Source organism: Chinchilla lanigera, unplaced genomic scaffold, assembly GCF_000276665.1.
Source record: "Chinchilla lanigera isolate Chin_1 unplaced genomic scaffold, ChiLan1.0 scaffold00074, whole genome shotgun sequence".
NCBI lineage: Eukaryota > Metazoa > Chordata > Mammalia > Rodentia > Chinchillidae > Chinchilla > Chinchilla lanigera.
In genome coordinates, this window is record NW_004955475.1 from 10,204,730 (window position 1) to 10,223,783 (window position 19,054).

The 19,054-nt window shown below is 36.8% G+C and overlaps 1 protein-coding gene across 1 annotated transcript in view; it reads right to left on the reverse strand.

Moving 5' to 3' along the window:
- The window catches only part of Tex11 (testis expressed 11), a gene marked incomplete at its 5' end in the record, with an annotated part of 374,380 nt that overhangs the window by 147,022 nt on the left and 208,304 nt on the right, over positions 1–19,054 (reverse strand). Inside the window, 2 exon segments of the mRNA XM_005401706.1 lie at positions 107–222; positions 4,580–4,703. Of these exon segments, the coding sequence (XP_005401763.1) occupies positions 107–222; positions 4,580–4,703 (240 nt within the window).

Sequence of the window (19,054 nt, forward strand, 5' to 3'; positions counted from 1 at the left end):
GAGGCAAAACACAGTACAGGAATGTCTCTCCTGTATATAACTGCTAACGACTCTATTCACTGTCTTTCAAAAGGAAAAGAGGTCAAAATCTAGTAGATAGGTACACATACAGAGCAGCCAAACATAGGAGCATGGTAGGTGAACCTCTATTTGCAAGTAGATCATTATCTTTTGGTTCTTCATCTGTGAATAAATTTTTTAAAGTAGTGATTTCCTGCAAAGCTGTAAAACAAGGAAACAATGGAAATACGAGATATTCTTATCGTAGATAATATTTATCTAGAATTAATTCTACTATATTGAATTTGGAGCTTATTTTATGAGCAATGATGTGTTTAGAATATTAGTTAAGGTTCATAAAATTGTTTGGTAAATTGCCAAGCAGGATTTGATTATCAGAAACAGGCCCACCTAGTCTGTGAATAATGGGTAGGCTAAATATATCTTGGTAATTCATAAAATGCAATATAATACAGAACAAAGTTAGAAATTGAAGGGCTATATTATATTTTATTATATATCCTAAAGGTAGGGTATGATAGAGTAAAGATATATACTATGGACTTTAAGTAACAAATAAATAACAAAAGTTATAGCTCTTAAGACAAAAAAGATTATAATCATAAAATTTCAATTAAAAAGAATCAGAAAAGAGCAACAAAGAACAGAAAAGAAATTACGTGATGCTAAATTTAAGTCTAACTATATTAACAAACATGTTAAATATAAGTAACTAAATCACTTCATTAAAAGGCAGAGATAGATTAGATTAAAATAAAACAGCTTTCAAATATATGTTACCTACAAGAAACACAGCTTAAAGGTAAAGGTCAAATTTGTTAAAAGGATAGGGTAATACTATAGCCAAGGTAATCAGAAGAAAGCTGAAGCAGCTATATTAAAATCTGACAAAGTAGATTTTAGAGGAAAGAGTGATTGATAATGTTAAAAGGGTATTTCAAGAAAATAAAGGAATCAATTCATCATGACAATGAAGACCTAAATGTTTACACATAAGATAACAGAATTTCAGAATATAAGAAGCAAAAACTGGTAGAGCCACAAGGAGAAATGAATAAATCCATATTTGTACCTGGAGTTTGAAATTCCATCTTTTAATAATTGGTAGAATAAATAGACAGAAAATCAGCAAAGACACACTATGTTGAACATTATCAATCAACTTGACCTGACTGACATTTATAAAATACTCAACCCAACACCAGCGAAATGTCTATTCTTTTCAAGTACATATAGATATTTACCAAGAAAGACAATATTCTAAGCCATAGAACCAGTTCTAGTATACTTTAAGGGATTCATTATACAAAGTATGATTTTTTACTACAATGGACTTAAATTAAAAATCAAGCTGCCTGTGATCACAATCAACTTGGGAGGCGGAGGGCAGGAAGACAATACGTTTGGGCCAGCCTGGGCAATTTAACAAGAACTTGTCTCAAAATAATTTTTTGCTTTTACTCATTTATGTATTTTCATTGGTATATGTTTGTAGTAGTTAATATTTATATTCGCTGCAGGGAATTGATGCAAATACATAATACATCTTAATTCCTTTTTTTAATCCCCTTTCCTCTCCTTCTGTTTCCCCTTCAAAATAAATTATTTTCAAAAGGCTGGAGATGGAGTACAGTGGCACAGCGCTTACCTAGCATACACAAAGCCCTATGTTCAACTGAAAAAAATTAATAAAAGGACATTCTCTACAAAATCAGTGAATATTTGGAAAATAAACAACACATTTCTAAATAATCCATGTATTTAAGAAGAAAAAGTCAAAATTGAAGGTATTTAAAACTAAATTAAAATAGAAACAGGACATACTAAAATTTGCAAATTGTCAGTAAATAGTTAGAAGATTATTTATCACATTAATGGTCTATTTTAAATCAGAATAATGGTCTTAAATCAATGGCTTCAGCTCTCAACTTTGGAAAATGGAAAAATAAAATTAAATAAACCTCAAAGTGAGCAAAAGAATAGATACGATGAACATTAGAATGTAGGGCTTGGGGATATAGCTCAGCAATGGAGTGATTAGCATGTGCAAGGCCTTGGGGTTGATTCCTAGATACATACAATGCATGAATGAAGATTAAAATGTAAATGAATGAAACAGAAAAATGGAGAAAAATTAAAGAAAGCAAAATCTAGTTTTCCAAAAAGATCAATAAAATTGATCAACTTCTAGCTACACTGGCCAGGAATAAGAGAGAAGAAACAAAATACAGTTTCCATAAGTAAGAAAGGTGATATCATTGGAGATTTTACACGTTAAACGGATAATAAGGGAGATGTCATTAACAACCTCAGGACAAAAAATTTTAAAGATGCAAACTACCAAGGCTAAATCAAGAAATAATAGATAACCTAAATAGCCCTATATAAAGTAAAGAAATTTAACTTATAATTAAACACCTTCCCATACAAAAAAGTACAGCTTCACTGGTGAAACTTATTATTTAATGAAGAAATAATATCAATTTACCACAAACTTCCAGAAAATTGAAAAGAAGGGTATGCTTCCTAGCTTATTCTATAAAGTCAGTATATGTAGTAGCAAAACTAAAATAAAATTTATGAAAAAACTATGAATCAATATCACTCATGACCATAGCTACAAATATTCTTAAACCATTGACAAATCAAGTTATATAAAAGGAAAACATATCATGACCAAGTGAGGTTTACACTAATATATAGCACTGGCTTAGAAGCCAAAAATCAGGGTAACTAAGCATATTAAGAAACTTCTAAAATTTTTAATCATTTCAATAGTTGTAGAAAAACCATATGATCAAATTCATCACCCTTTTCTTATTTTAAAAAGACTCCCAGGAAAAAGGAAATAGAAGGGAACTTCCTCAACTGATAAAGGCTATCTATGAAAAATCCACAAGTAATATCACACTCAATGGTAGAAGACTGAGTATTTTTCCTCTAAAATAAGGAAGAGGACAAGAATATCAACTCTCTTCAATTTTAACCACCACATTACTGGAAAATCTAATAAATACAACAAGGCAATAAAATACAAATCGCATCCACATTAGAAAACAGGAAAATTGTGTTTATTCACAGACAACCTGATTTTCTATGTAGGAAATCTGATGGAACTCACAGGAAACTAATAAGTGGGTTTTGCAAAATTTTTGGAATACAGAATGAATATAAAATCATTTTTATCTCTGTATTTTAGCCACAAGCAATCAGAAACTGAAGCTTATAAAAATGCCATTTAAAGGAGCATAAAATATGGCATATTTAATGATAATATGACAAAAGATTCCCAGGACTTGCATAGTTTAAAATAGAAAGCATCATTTTGAGAAATTAAGGAAGATCTGAATAAATAAATGTTGGTAATGTGTTAATGAGTTGGAAGATTCGGTGATGTTAAAATGTCAATTCTCCACAAACTGATTTATAGATTCAATATAATCCCAATAAAAATTCACTTGTGTACAAATGGAAAAATTTATTCTAAGTCTCATATGGATATGCAAAGAACTTGGACGCTAAGAAAATCAGGGGACAAGCACTACATGATTCAGTATTTATTACATAGCTACACTAATGAACACAGTGTGACAACAGTGCAGACAGATAATAGATTGGACAAAATAAAGAATCCAGAGAAAGACACACACTTATGACAACTGAATTTTTTAATAATGATGCAAAGGTTATTCAACTGAGAAAAGACAATTTGTTAAACAAATGAGGCTGGAACAACTGGATAGCTATGTGCAAAAAAAAAAAAAGAACTTCACTGCAGACATGGCAGCCTAGAGGCAGCACCTCTCGTAAGATAAGTTGAAAGATGCTCGCCAGGGTCCACAGGGACGCAGAAATCCAAAAACAAGGAGGCAACTTGAAAAAGAAGTCCACCACATTCCACTATGAGTCCACCTGTCAATCCTGGCAGTTTACAGCCCAGGTCCAGTGAACATGCCATCTTGGGAAAGGACCAAACCCCCTGAGAGGAGAAGCCAAGTACAACAGAGGGGGTGGGACCCCTGCACATTCAGCACCCAGTTGATAGAGTTACTGCTCGGTGCTCACGGATCTTAGCTCCCTTCTCACTGAGAGATGGAGCCCAGTGAGCAAGATATTCACTGCAGAGGGCTGCCTCAGATGAGGAAGACCAGAGAATCATTCCAAAGGTGGTGACTGAGTTCGGACCGCTGAGCCCTAGGGACAAACAAGAGCGCAGTCCTGGGTGGGGATGTGGAGCCAGGCACTGAGAGATCCATCACACAGTGCAGCAGCTGTGAAAGCTGGGAGCCATGGGCGGAGAAAAGACGCTGGAGCGCTGCCAGAGAGGCACTGGCCCACCGCCATGCCCGCATACCACTGAACTCTGTGCCCATATGTACTCCCCACATTCCACGGGCCTCAAAGTTTGGGGCCTGTGCGGGATCCAGCCCACCATCTAGCAAAAGCTGCTCAACTCAGCAGCCATGTGAGCTCCCTCCTACTGACTTCCAGATGCTACTGAGTTCCAGGCAGATAGGCCATCCTCCCCAGAGCCCTAAATGCCACTGCCTTAGCGTACTGCACGGACAGAGAGTTTGCTGTGGGTGGAAAGCCGGAGGGAAGCGGCAGGGTCGGAATGGATTGCACAGCATGTTCACCCAGGGTGGTGTAGAAAGCGCAGACTTCAGCAGTTGCAGGGATTGCTGCAGAGAGAGAGGGATGGAGATACAGAAAGCCTCTTAAGAAATCACAAGACCAGGTACTTGACCAGCTCCATTTTTAACCAACTGGGAAGAGCACACTGATTGAAGTAAGACTGATGTATAACTAGGACTGAGAGGACTGCTTACTTTCGTGTCTTTCTATATATGTGGAGTTTTTTTTCTTTTGCTTTTTTCATCTGGGGTGTGTGTGTGTGTAATATGGAGAATGAGAATTAATTGGTGCCTTAGTTTTGACAGTAATTTTCATGGACATGTCAGGTTAACCTTCACTCAAAATTAGGCATGGAAGATTTAAACACAAGATTAATGTCAGCTTATTAATAGATTCTGATCTTAGAGCTTCTCTCAATTTAAAGTTATATTCCCCTCCCTTTTCTTCCTTTTTCCTCAGCTCTACAAATAACCTCTTAGACTTCGTGTTCTCCCTCCATCCTTTTCAGATGTAAAAATAGTATCATAGAAGTCCTATCTCTTCTCTTTTTCATTTGCTGTTATCCCTTTTTTACCCCTTATTTCTGAATTATTTTCTTCCTTTTCTTCTTCCTTTCTCTTCCTTTTACCCTCTACATCACAGCATACTTGTTATGAGTACTATACCTGATTAATAAAAGTGTGAATTTTTTAAAACAAGTTTTCAGTTATGTGATTGATAGGCAGTTGGTTCTGCAGATGCTAATATAACCAGTAACTGTTTGCTCCTTGAAATATACTCATCAGAACTGATCCTATCATGTGGACTAGGTTGAATATGTACATGATCGCCAAAACATAAGCAAAGCCACGATCACGTCATAGGGAGATAAACACCAGCTAAAGAGATCTCAGTAGTGACAGACATTTCTACCCTAATTGATCTTCAACTGGCAGCACAAAACAACAGAAACATGGGAAAACAAGGCAACAAGATGCCTCCCCAAGCCCTTAAATCACCAAAAGCTGATCTCACAGGCACTGAAGCAGTGGTTTCAGGCAAATAACTAAAAAACCAAATGATTAGAGACTTCCAGGAAAATGGCAGAATGGTAAGCAGCAGAGAAACAGCCTCTCGGATATTTAGAATTCAGACACTGGAATATAGCAACGTGAGGAAGAGAAGGACGGAGGAAGAGCATCCCCAGGACCCAGCGAGGATCTGAAGTGAGAATTAAAGCATATGGGGAGAGAAAAAAGAGGGACCACAACACACAGACGGGGGTGGCAATCGATACTTTCTCCCTGAAGCCCAGCTCACAGTGTGGGAAGGGCAGCTCAAACCTGCAGAGGCACAGGGACTACTGGCAACCACAGAGGACTCTACAGTGAAATGCACCAGTGGATGGAGCAGTGGATGCTGTGGACCCCAGTGGCTGGTGAGTTATTTAGGTTTAGATGCCCCTGCCCATCCGGGAGAGGGGAATTGCCCTGGAGCCATTTGGAAAGGGTTCACCTGAAGTCAGAACTCAGAACAGCTATAGGATGGCTTTATCTAGTGTTAAAGTGAGGTGCAGCTGAGTTCCAGCCAGCAGGAGGACAGAAAGCTGAGTCGAAGCCAGCAGGAGGCACTCAGAGTGTTGTGGGATGAAAAACTCAGGTCCCAGCCTCACAGCCAGAGACTAGAAGCAGCCTGAACTGCAGTGCAACTAAATGCTCAGGTTTAGTGGGATTGTCCACCACTGTAATTCTACTGCTAGCTTTCTGAAATCAGTCAATATGAATCTGGGTTCTGTCTGACCCCACTGTCAACGAATGACAGCTTTTCTTCCATTCTTTGCTTTAAAAAAAGGTTTTTTTCCAAAGTTTTTTCTAATTTTTCTTTTTCTTATTTTATTTTTGAGACAGTGTGCCTTGTGCAGTTCAGGCAGGCCGTGAGCTCACTATGTAGCCCAGGCTGGCCTCAAACTTGCAGTGATCCTTTTGCCTCAGCCTCCTAAGTGCTGAGATTACAAGTGCTCATGACCACACCCAGCTTTTCTCTCTTTTTCTTGTTTTTATTCCAGTGAGAACATTGTTTCTAGTTTTGTTGCCATTGTTGTTTTGTTCTGTTCTTCTTTCTGTTTCTTCCATTTTTCTTTCCTTCTTGTGTTCTTCACCAGTTCCCAAAGCTTTTGTAAACTTCCTTTGTCCTCCAGCCTTACTTCTAATTGCTTTTTCTTCTTCGATTTACCTATTTTTCTCCCCAATAGTTTTACAGTTTTCTCTCCTGAGGATAAATCACTATATTAGAGGATATTTACTGTATTGAATTTCTGGTTTGTTTTATACTTTTTAACTATAAATCTGGTTCATATGATTGAAGGTGGCCAATTAATAGTTACCATAGTTTGTCATTTTCTAGGCTATACTTGATGCTATTGTTATTACTAACTGTACTACTTCAGCCAAGGTGACACAGTTGTTCTAATCAGTTGATCTTCCTTGTATGCCAAGACTGAGATTGCACGAGAGTCATAACAAATAACATGGGCCAGTGCCAAAGAAAAAACAGGGGCTAGGTCAAATAGGCAGCAGTTTCTAATCCTTAATAAATTGAAGAGATAGTATCTTCCAACAGATTCAAAAGTCAAAAGCCAGCTACATGTAGAAGACATCTTTGCAAAATAGTCATTTCCTAAGGGTTCTTGATACTAGCAAAAAAAAGGATACCTACCATAAACAATTTACAAACATCAATGCAGGAATTAAACTTTAAAAAAAGAAGAAATGAGAAGTCATGAAAGCAAGATGCACTGCAGATTTCCAGCTTGCCATAGGCAAAACCAGCAGGCAGTGAGGTGGAACAATTCAAATGCCACCTGCCTGGACTCTCTGAAGTGGTAACAGTGGAAGAAACAAAGCAAATGAGTGAGGCTCTACAAAAATCAAACCAGAAATAATTTCTCATATAACTTCAGAGATGATGACCACAATGAAGGGCATGACTAATGAATCTACAAACGATTAAGATAAAGATAAAAAACATAGTGAAGCTTAGGAAAATGATAGAAACCATGAATGTGGTTGAATATGAATGTGAGACACAGAAAGAAATGAAATTCATGAAACATTCAATCTGATATCCAGAAGATTAAAAATTCTATTGAAATTATATGCAGCAGAATAAGTCAGTGGAGAACAGAATATCAAACCTAGAAGAAAGAACTGTGGTTAGTAATCATGAAAGGGCAGATTTCTTTTATGGTTTTTTTTTTTTTTAATTTTATTTTAGAAATTAAAGGAGGAAAATACTAACAGATCGACAACATTTTACAAAATAGCATAGGATCAGTACAGACATTACAGAGTTACAAACAGAGTGGTAGGGAATTAACAATGCTTATTGTATTACATATTGATATCTTCAATGTAGTTTCTCATGAAAACACATATAGACATACAAAGCTAATCAACCAATGCCTCACTGACAGTTTCTTTCATCAAGGAAATACAGGACAGTAGAACACCCGTGTTAACTATCCTGCATATACATATATACAAACTTTCTCCTTCTTTCCCTTCTCTTTTCCCATATTCCAGTTATCCTTTACCTATGAGTGCTTTCCTATCAGTTCCCAATGTCTATCATATCTCCTAGTTTAAATTAACTCTTTCAGGCTTTACACTAGAGAAACAATGCAGTGCTTGCACATGTATGTTTGATTTATTTCGCTTATGAGTATGGTCTCTAGTTGTGACCATTTGCCTATAAAAGCCTCGAGTTTATCTTTCTTTACAGCTGAGTAATATTCCATTATATAAAAGTACCACAATTTTCTTATCCAATCCTCAGTGGATGGACATTTGGGTTGCTTCCACATTTTAGCAATTACAAATTGTGCTGCTATGAACATGGGTGCACATACATCACTGTGATATGATGTTTTTAGATCTTCTGGGAAAATACCCAGCAGGGGGATAGCTGGGTTGAATGGGACCTCTAGGCCTAGTTTTCGGAGGAATCTCCAAACTGATTTCCACAGTGGTTTCACCAGTCTGCATTCCCACCAGCAGTGGAGAAGGGTTCTTATTTCTCCACAGCCTCGCCAGCATTTGTTATTGGTTGATTTCTTAATGCTAGCCATTCTTACTGGGGTAAGGTGGAATCTCAGTGTTGTTTTAATTTGCATTTCTTGAATGACTAATGATGTTGAACATTTTCTCATATATTTATTTGCCATTTGTATCTCCTTGTTTGAGAAGTGTGTATTCATCTCTGCTGAAGGGCAGATTTCTTAAAAATAGTAAGGAGGTGTCTGCGGGTGCTGGACTGAACCCCAGACATCTTCAGGAACCCTGGTGAGCCGCTGCTGCGCCTCCCTGACCAGCATGAAAGGCAGGTAGAGCCCTAGGCATCCTCTGGAGCCTCGGTGGCCACTTCCTGCATCCCTAGCATGTCTGCGAGTGCTGGGCTGAATCCTGGACATCTTTAGGAACCCTGGTGAACCACTCCCCTGCCTCTCCCACTAGTGTGTGAGGCACATGGAGCGCCAGACAACTTCTGGGGCCTCAGGGGGCACTCCCAGAACAACCTGCACCTCCTCTGGGAGCCCATCTGAAATCCGGACAGAGTCAGGAGCCTCGGGGAGTCCACCCTCACCCCTCCCGTGCCAGTGTGGGAAGCAGGCTCTGTCCTGGGCAATATTTGAAGCCTTGGTAACCACAACCTCCATCCCCCCTACTCTTGTGGAAGCCAGGCTAAACCCCAGACAGCTTTAGGAACTCCAGTGAGCCTCCCCCACTCCTCCCCCACATGTCTGGGAGCTAACTGAATGCAAGAAAGTTTGGGGAGCATATGGGACACCACCTTGCCACCACTCACCAGCACAGGAGGCACTGACCACTGGGGATCTTCAGACACTCGTCCTGCCACTCACACACAACCAGGAGAGTGAGGCTGCACTCCAGGGAAACTCTGGATCTTCAAAACTGACAAAATGAAGGAGCAAAGTGCAATCCCAGACTCCACACCACCCAGAACAAGTCCAAGAGACATCAACACAAAAGAGCCTGAAAGTCACACACCTGAAACTTCTGAAATGATAGCAACTAAAGTAAAGAACAACATCAGGCCACAGAAGGCATCAGATCAGAAATAATGTCTCAGGCAAAAAAAGAAATGACAACAATAATGAAAGAATTGTTCAGCATGTCCAAAGATGACACTGATAAGAAAATAGAAGAGCATAGACAACTCATGAAAACCTTGAGTGAACAATATAGAAAAGAGCTAGAATGCATGAAACAGAGTCAAACAGATATCCAGGAAATTAAAAATTCCATTGAAAGCTGGCAAAACTGCCTGAATGAAGCTGAAGATAGACTTTCAGACCTTGAAGACAGCATTAGCCAGAACAATCAGACAAGAGAAAGAAATAAGGGACATATATTGGAAAAGAAGAAATCAAGTTATCATTATTTGCAGGTGCTGTGATCCTTATATAGAAGACCCAAAAGCTCCAACAAAAGACTCCTTAGAATTAGTAACCAAACTCAGCAATGTAGCAGGATACAAAATTTACACACAAAAATCAATAACATTCCTGCAGGCTAATAATAAAATCACCAGAAAAGAAATTAGGAAAACAATACCATTCTCCAAAGCATCAAAAAAATTAAATATTTAGGAACTAACTGATTCAAGGAAGTGAAAAACCTCTTCAATGAAAACTATAGAACTCTGAAAGAAATCAAAAAGGACATAAAAATTGGAAAGATATCCCCTATTCCTGTTTAAGCAAAATCAATATTGTCAAAATGGCCATACTTCCAAAACTGATATATAGATTTAATGCAATTCCAATCAAAATACCAGCATTCCTCACAGAACTAGAGAGAAACAACCTTAAAATTCATACAGAACCAGAAGAGACCCAGAATAGCAAAGGCAATTCTGGGTAATAAGAGCAAAGCAGGGGGCATCACAATCTTGGACTTTAAATTAGATTAGAAAGCCACAGACATGTGGCTCAATGGAATAGAACAGAGGGTGCAAAAAGAAAAGAAAGGAAAGGAAAGGAAAGGAAAGGAAAGGAAAGGAAAAGAAAAAAGAAAAGAAAAGAAAAGAGACACGTTTAGCCATGTGATCTTTGGGTCAAAAACATACTCTGGACGAAAGGCAGCTTCATTAGCAAATGGTACTGGAAAAACTGGCTATACACATGCAGAAGACAGAAGCTTGATCCATATCTCTCATTACCCACTAACCTAAAATCAAAATGGATCAAAGATCTGAATACTAAAACAGAACTAATCTGCTGGAAGATAAAATAGATTAAACTGTTGAAGACATAAACATAGGCACGAACTTTCTGAAGAGAACCCCAGTTAGACAAGAAATAACATCAAGAATCAACTAATGGGTTCATATCAAAATATAAATCTTTGTACAGCAAAGGACACAACAAACACAATGAAGAGATGACCTGCAGAATGGGGAAAAAAATTTAACTATTCCTCAGAGAACTAATGTAGAGAATATGTAATCAACTCAAAAAATTAGAACTTCCAAAATGAAAGACCCAATCAAAAATAGACAAGTGAAATTAATACAATTCTCTGAAGAAAAAATAGGAATCGCTCCTAAATACATGAAAAAAGTAAACATTACTGGCCATTAGGAAAATGCAAATAAAAGAAGAAAAATACAAATAACACAATGAGATTTGATCTTACTTCAGAAAGAATGACAGTCATCAAGAAATCGAGTAATAACAAATGTTGGTGAAGTGGCAGGAAAAAAAGGAACCCATCTACCCTGGTGGTGAGAATATAAATTAGTGCACTATGGAAATCTGTATAGAGATTCCTCAAAAAGGTAAAGTAGAAATGCCATTCAACCTAGCTATTCTCCTTCTAGCTGTCTTCCCAAAAGAACTGAAGATCTCATATTACAGAAACTAAGAGACCTATATACATCTTATGTACTTCAAATCACCTCCAGATTACTTGTTAATAAAATGTAAGTGCTATATAAATACTTGTTGCACTCTATTGTATAGAGAATAATGATAAGAAAAGAGTGTACATTTTCTTAATCCATTTGTCTGCCTCCAAGATTTAGCTATTATGAGTTGTACTAGTATAAGCATTGGTATACATGTATTACTTTGTTACAGAATAGTATTCCATTGTGTATAAGTACAGTATTGATGCCATTTTTCCAAGTACTGTATTTTTGACCCACAATTGGTTGAATCCACAAATAGATATGAAGAGCTGACTGCATTTCTAATTTGACTGAACTTTCTTAGGATTATTGGCTTTTGTTGAGTTTACGGTCAACAAAAGCCCCAACTGTTTCACACATGTGGCCATTAAACCCACGTTTCATCTATTCTGTTCTTGTACAGTTGGTTTTGGGGAATGATGTATAGGCTGTTTTGTTGCTTCTTGTCTTTACCTTGTTAAAATTGGCTCATTATTTCAGCTAGTAAAATTCCTTCACATCTGACTCTATCTTCTAACATATTAGTTATTCTTTTCAGCTTCAATTCACGTGGGCATTCAATCAATATTCACAAAAGCCCCCAGCTTTGTATTCCTATTGTAATTTCATGTCATATCTTACATAATTTGACATTTGATTCTAGATTGTCTTCTTCATTTTCTAATTATTTTATATAAATCTGCCTTTTATTATTTTCTAATCACTGTATACAAATCTTATTTCTGAATACTTTATATAAATCTCATTTCTGCATTACTATTTCAAACTCTTCTATAGAACACAGCATGTCTTCTACTTACTCTATCTTACCAGACATAGATTAGGCACTCACATTCTTCTTGCCTTGCTTTGACTTAAAACCTCACTTTTGGTATTTTTAGAGCATAGACCACAACTGACCTCCATCTCAAACTTTTTTAAGTGCTTTCTTTTAAATCTTTACAGATGCATTTGTGGGAAAGGCTTTACCTATCTAAACATTACACAATAACTTGAAAATCAATTACCTGATATAGTACAAATAAAAACCACAGTGCCGTGTTGTGGACATCACTAGATTATGTGTGCTGATCACAAGATCATTTTCAGTTCTAGAATAGAAGGGTATGATTTTTTGGAACTTTTTCTAGTAAATAAAAACAATGTATAACCAGCACACAAGACATAATTGCTTCTACTTTAGGTCTTATAATATTCTATAAATAGTCCCATCTTTGTGGCTGTTATAAATCTCACAGACATTCTATTATTTAAAATTGTGCTTTAGTTTTGTCAATCTATACTAGTACAAAGGACACACATGTACCTGGACTGCAGGTGCAGACTGAGAATGGGGCTTTTATACTGAGGTAAAAAGCATCCAACTGTGCATTACCCTTAACTTACACAGCGTATCACCAAAACAATCCATTACCCACTTGTCAACTAACATTAAGATTTTATTATGGTTAACAGTAAACTCTCACTATATTAAGATGTGGTAAATTGCTCCTATACTTACAATCCAAGGCCCTTTATATTGTGCTTAAATCCGGTAAAGCCTATGACTTACACAAACCTAAAACTCCTCAAAAATAATATAACAAAATGAATATAATGAGCTTCAGGGCTTATAAGCTCTTCAAAAGCATAGCTTATGCCCCCGGAACTACATTTTTGGTGCTGAGGATTGAGCCAGGGCCTCACACATATAAAGTAAATGCTATTCCACTGAACTGCACCTTAAACCCTAAGCTACATTATTTAATATTGTCTCATGCAAAGTACTGAAGATACCTCAATGGGTAATAGCAATTTAAAAATCTGTACCTAGACAATTTAGAAAATAAAACAAAGAAATTACCTATAGTTAGTATTGTTATCTCAAAGTGATGTTGTCATATGTCTAAGCTAATGAATCTGTAACTTAAAACCAAACACCTAAAAATAAAATGTGTCCCTCCAAAGAAAAAAGAGCTAACCTGAAGAAAGTGATCATAGTGAAAGTCCATATATATAATCAGTTCAGATAATGAAAAGGCACTCACAGATCTTAATCACTATTATTTTTCAATTACACATAGTAGCAAGGACAGAAATCACATATGAGCAAATAGAATTTATATGTGAGAGGAAATAGCGGGTATAATGAGCACCTGCTATGCATTTGACACTATGCTGGGTATCAGAACAAATAAAAGTGAGATACAGGTCCTGTCCTGAAGGGGGTGGCAGGCAGTCAGGGGCTAAGATATGCATGCGAATAACTAGAATATAAGGCAGAATATAAGTACCTACAGACAAATAGAGGTGTTAAAATCTTGGAGGAAAGGCAAGACAAGAGCATTTCCTTAAGAACCTAAAATTAACATTAGAAGTTAGGCTTTTTGATTTCATGGAAAAAAGTAAAACAAAATTTTGTAACAAAATAATAGGAGAATAACAACAGTAAATACATGGAGTATTGTTATCTTTAAAGCAGTTACTCAGACTATAAGAAAAAGCTAGGCTTTTAAAAGGGGAATTTCAAAGAATTAAGGATGCAGAGAAGAAGTAATTTGCAATGGAGAAGCATGAGTAATAGTAACAAGGTAGAAAAGCATAGATCATGGTTAGAAGCAGCAGGTACTCCAGTTCAGGACAAATATATCATTCAATTGTTCCCATTTATGGAGACTTTCACTTTTCTCAGTTTCAGTTACACACAGCCAACTGCAGTCAAAAATATTAAATATAAAATTCAAAAAATGAACAATTCATAAGTTAAATTATGTTCCATTCTTTGTACTGTGATGAAATCTAATGCCATCCCAGTCCATTCTACCAGGGACAGAACTCATCCTCTTGTCCAGCATGTCCTTGTTGAATATGCTCCTCACCCATTACTCACTTAGTATCCATCTAAGTTATCAGATTATCACAATATCAGTGTTCAAGGGATTCTTATCTCACTTAGCAATCACCCTGTAATGGTTTGTCTCTAGATGTCCCCCCAAAGCCTCATGCAGTCATAGGGCTTTTCAGAGGTGGCTGAGTCTAGACTGTGTGATCAGTTGGTGGTGCAATGCTGGAATTAAGGGTGTGAGTACTACACCCACCCTAGGGTGGGTAGCCTGCGTATAACACAAGAGACAGAGTCTTGTTTCTTGCTTGTTGCTTTTGCTGTCTTCTGCCACCATGAACTGTCGCCCAACTGCCGCTTTCCACCCTCCCTCGGAGTAAGCTGATTACAGACTGAAAACTCTATAACCTGTGAGCTAAATAAACCTTTCCCCCTTCAACTTTGGGTGTTGGGTATTTTTTCTCAGCAATGAGAGAAAAGTAAATGAGACAAGCCCCAAACTACAAGAGTAGTGATGCTGGCAATACATCTATGTGCATGAGAACTCATGAAATGAAAAGGTGAAAGCTGTCAACTTTATCAAAGATATCTATGTATAGGAAAAAATATTGCATATGCGGAGTTCAGTATGACCTGTGGTTTTCGGCTTACTCTGGGGGGAAGGAGACTTGGCATTTACCCCAAGGAAAGGGATGACTAGCGTACAAGAAAATAAAATAGGATTAATTTATTTATAGATTTTGGAGGGCCTAAGTACTATGGAATTTGATTTTTACTTATGAAGAGCCACTGAAGATTACTGAGCAAGAGATAATGATCAGTTAGATTATTCCAGTAATCCTGGGGTAATGAGAGCTTAGACCAGGTACAGACAGATGAAGAGACCACTGGCAACAAATATGTGTGCAAGTAGAATTGACCAGATCTGACTGCTACAGTCTTAGAGAGCTGGATATAATCAAAAGCAGTACAAAAGTAGATCTGAAGTATGAGAAAGATCAAGGCTAGAGATACAGATTTGAGAATGAAGAGTTGAAGCTAAGAAAACAACAGATAGATAATTAAGAAGAGGATAAAGAAAAAATTTTAAAAGTGGGTTAGTGAATAAGTACATTCAACAGATGTTTATTGAAAATTTACCATGTACCAAGCATGGCCCCAGGTACTGGGAATAAAATGGTGAAACAAAAACAGGCATGGTACATGACCATCTCCACAGTTTATTTGATACAAAGAGAATGAGCCAGTAACAAAAGTGAGAAAAGAGTAGTCAGAGCAACAGGATTAATAGTAGTAGAGTCACAGAAGTGAAAGAGTGAGTTTTCAGAAAGTGGTTGACACTATGATACATTTTTGCACAGCAGAGAGGTCAGGGGAGAAGGAGGACTAAGGAAAGATCATTAGATTTGGCCATTAAAAGGATACAAGTGGCCGGGTGTTGGGGCACACTCCTATACCCTACAAATGACTCTTGTTTACCCTTCTTTATGGCAGTAGTACTCCATTGTGTATAAATACCACATGTTCTTGTCCATTCATCTGTTGATGGACATATAGGCCACTTCCATGACTTAGCTATTGTGAATTGTGCTGCCACAAACATAATTATGTATGTATCACTGTAATATGATGTCTAATTCTTTCAAGAGGATACTTGGAAGGGGAATAGCTGGGTCAAATGGAATTTGTACTTTTAGTTTTGGGGGGAATTTCCATGCTGATTTCCACGGTGGCTATTTTAGTTTATATTCCCACTAACAGTGTAGAAGGATTTCCTTTTCACTGCAGCCTTGCTAGGATTTGTTATTATTTGATTTCTTGATGGCAGCTGTTCTTTCTGGAATACAGTGGAATCTCAGTGTTGTTTTAATTAGAATTTCTGTAATGGCCTGAGACGTTGAACATTTTTTCATGTATTTACTGGCCATTTGTACTATTCATTTCAGTTGCCCGTTTTTGATAGGGTCTTTTATTTTGTAGGGGTCTGATTTTTTTACAGTTTTTATATATTCTAGATATTAGTCCTCTGTCTGAGAAGTATCTAGCAAAAATTTTCCCCATTTTGCAGGTCTTTACTCTGTTGTTGTTTCCTTTGCTGTGCAGAAGCTTTTCAATTTGATATAATTTATTATATAACAACTGTTGCCAGTTGTTGACTCTTGATATTATTTCTTGTCAAATTGGGGTTTTGTTCAGAAAGTCCTTGCCTATGCCTATGTCTTTGAGAGTTTCACCTATTTTATCTTTCAGCATATTGAATGTTTCTATTTTAATATACTTTGAACCATTTTGAATTTACTTTAGAACGTGGTGAGAGATATGGCTCTAGCTTCAATCTTCATCATGTGGAAAGCTAGTTTTCCCAGCATCATTGTTAAAGACTCCATCTTTCCTCCTGTTTATGTTTATGGCCATTTTGTCAAAGATCAGATGGCTGAATGTGTCAGCAGTTGTTTCTGCACAATTTATTCTGTTCCAATGATCCACATGTCTATTTTTGTGTGAGTACCATGCTGCTTTTATCACTGTAACTTGGTAATATAATTTCAAATCTGGAGTTGTGAAGTCTCTAGCTTTGCCTTGGTTACTCAGTATTGCTTTTGCTGTTCTGGGTTTCTTCTGATTTCACATGAATTTTAGGATTATTTTCTCTAGTTATGTTAGAAAATCTTGTCAGTGCTACTTTTATAATCTCTCCAGAACCTGATGACTTCTCACTACTCACACAGCCTCCACACTGGCACATAGTACCATCATCTTTTGCCTGAGTTCAATGGCCTCTTCAATGGCCTCTTACTGAGTCTCCCTGCTCTACACTTTCACCGCAGTCTGATCAGTCAGTCTAGGCCAGAGTGATTTCATTAAAATGCAAGTCATACCATGCTACTCCTCTGCAAAACCCTTTAATGGCTCCCCATTTCCCTTAGCATTAAACCCATAAATCTCTAATGATATTAATGTCTTTTTTTATATGAGCTGTTTTTCACATACTCTTCTGACAGTATCTCCTATTTTCTCTAACATTTTCTTTATGTGAGCCATACTGGTCTCATTACCATTCTTCCAATACCCCAGGACCTTGGCACTTGCTATTCCCTCTGCCTGCAATTCCCTTTATCCAGATATCCAAATAGCCAGATTCCACATTTCTTCAGATGTCTACTAAAGCCAAAACCCAAAACAACAACCATAACAATAAAAAACCCTTACAAATGAAGCCTCCCCTGACCACCTTATTTAAAGTTTGAACCATTCATATCCTCTCAAAACATTTATGATCACCCTTTCTCACCGCCCTAGCACTTACAACTGTTTACCACACTGGGTGTCAATAAACTATGTCCTTAGTGCAAACTCTGTTTCACCCTCTATTCATACAATACACAAAGAATAGCTCTACATTTTTAGATGATTGACATAAATGAAAAGAAGAATAATACTTTATGACATATTCAAATCATGTGAAATTTAAATTTCAGTATTTCTAAATATAGTTTATTGGAATATATTGTGTCCATTTGTTTACATTTTGCCCATGGATGCCTTCACAGTACAATAGCAAGATGAGTAGTTGCCAACAGAAACCATGGAGCTTGCAAAGCCTAAAATATTTATTGTGTGGATTTTTACAAAAAAATCTGCCAACCTTATAATATACCATAATACCTACTTATTTTTTATTGTCTATCTTTACTAGTACAATATAAATACCTTGGGAGCAGGAGTTTTTATTTGTTTGTTATTATATCCCCAATGGCAAAACAGTAGTTAGTAGTTAACCTGTCAATACATATTTTTTATTTAGTAGTTGATAGTCAAGAAATATTTTTGAATGAATGAGTACTGAAAATTAGAAAGCTTGGCAATGAAAGGAAAGACAGAGAGGTAAAATTTGAGGAGGATGCCAAGGTCCTAATTAAAGAAAACTCTGGGCTAAGGGTGGAGCTTAGTGGCAGAACATTTGACTAGCATTTGGGAAGCCTTGTGTTCAAGCCCCAGCACTACAAAAGTGTACCTTGAAACATAAATAATTGTAGTGACGGAAAGAATCAGTAGAGAAAGAATAAGGAGCTAGGATTGAGATCTGTGGAATAAGGCCACTAGAGAAAGGTCTTCCTTTTAGAGGTAGAAGAAAGCATGGATAGAGAGGACAGAAACTGATGTTCATGCCAGTGGCTACAAGCGCAGCAAAACACACAGAAAGATCTTTTGATAAAACAAAGGAGAAGATAGGGGGCTTAAGAAGAGAGAAATGTTTTGGAGTAACAACTATAGGTGAAATGATAGTAAGTTAACAGGAGTCAGGATTTTCAAAAAGAGTAAGCACCATGAAAAAGCAGAAAATTTTAGCTGATCTAGTAAATATGATATCATAAAGTTTCCCAGTAATGTTCAAGCAGCTTACAGGAAAGACTGAGAAAAGCTTGCAATAAAAATTTTTTTTTTATTTTAAAGAATAAAAGAAGGATAACATAATAATAGGGGGGACTTAGCAAATTACACACAAAATGGTAGGAAATTATCAATGGTTATCGTTTTACATATTATTATCTACAAAATAGTTTCTCAGGAAAACAAATAGACAAATAATAGTGAGTTAGAGACAAA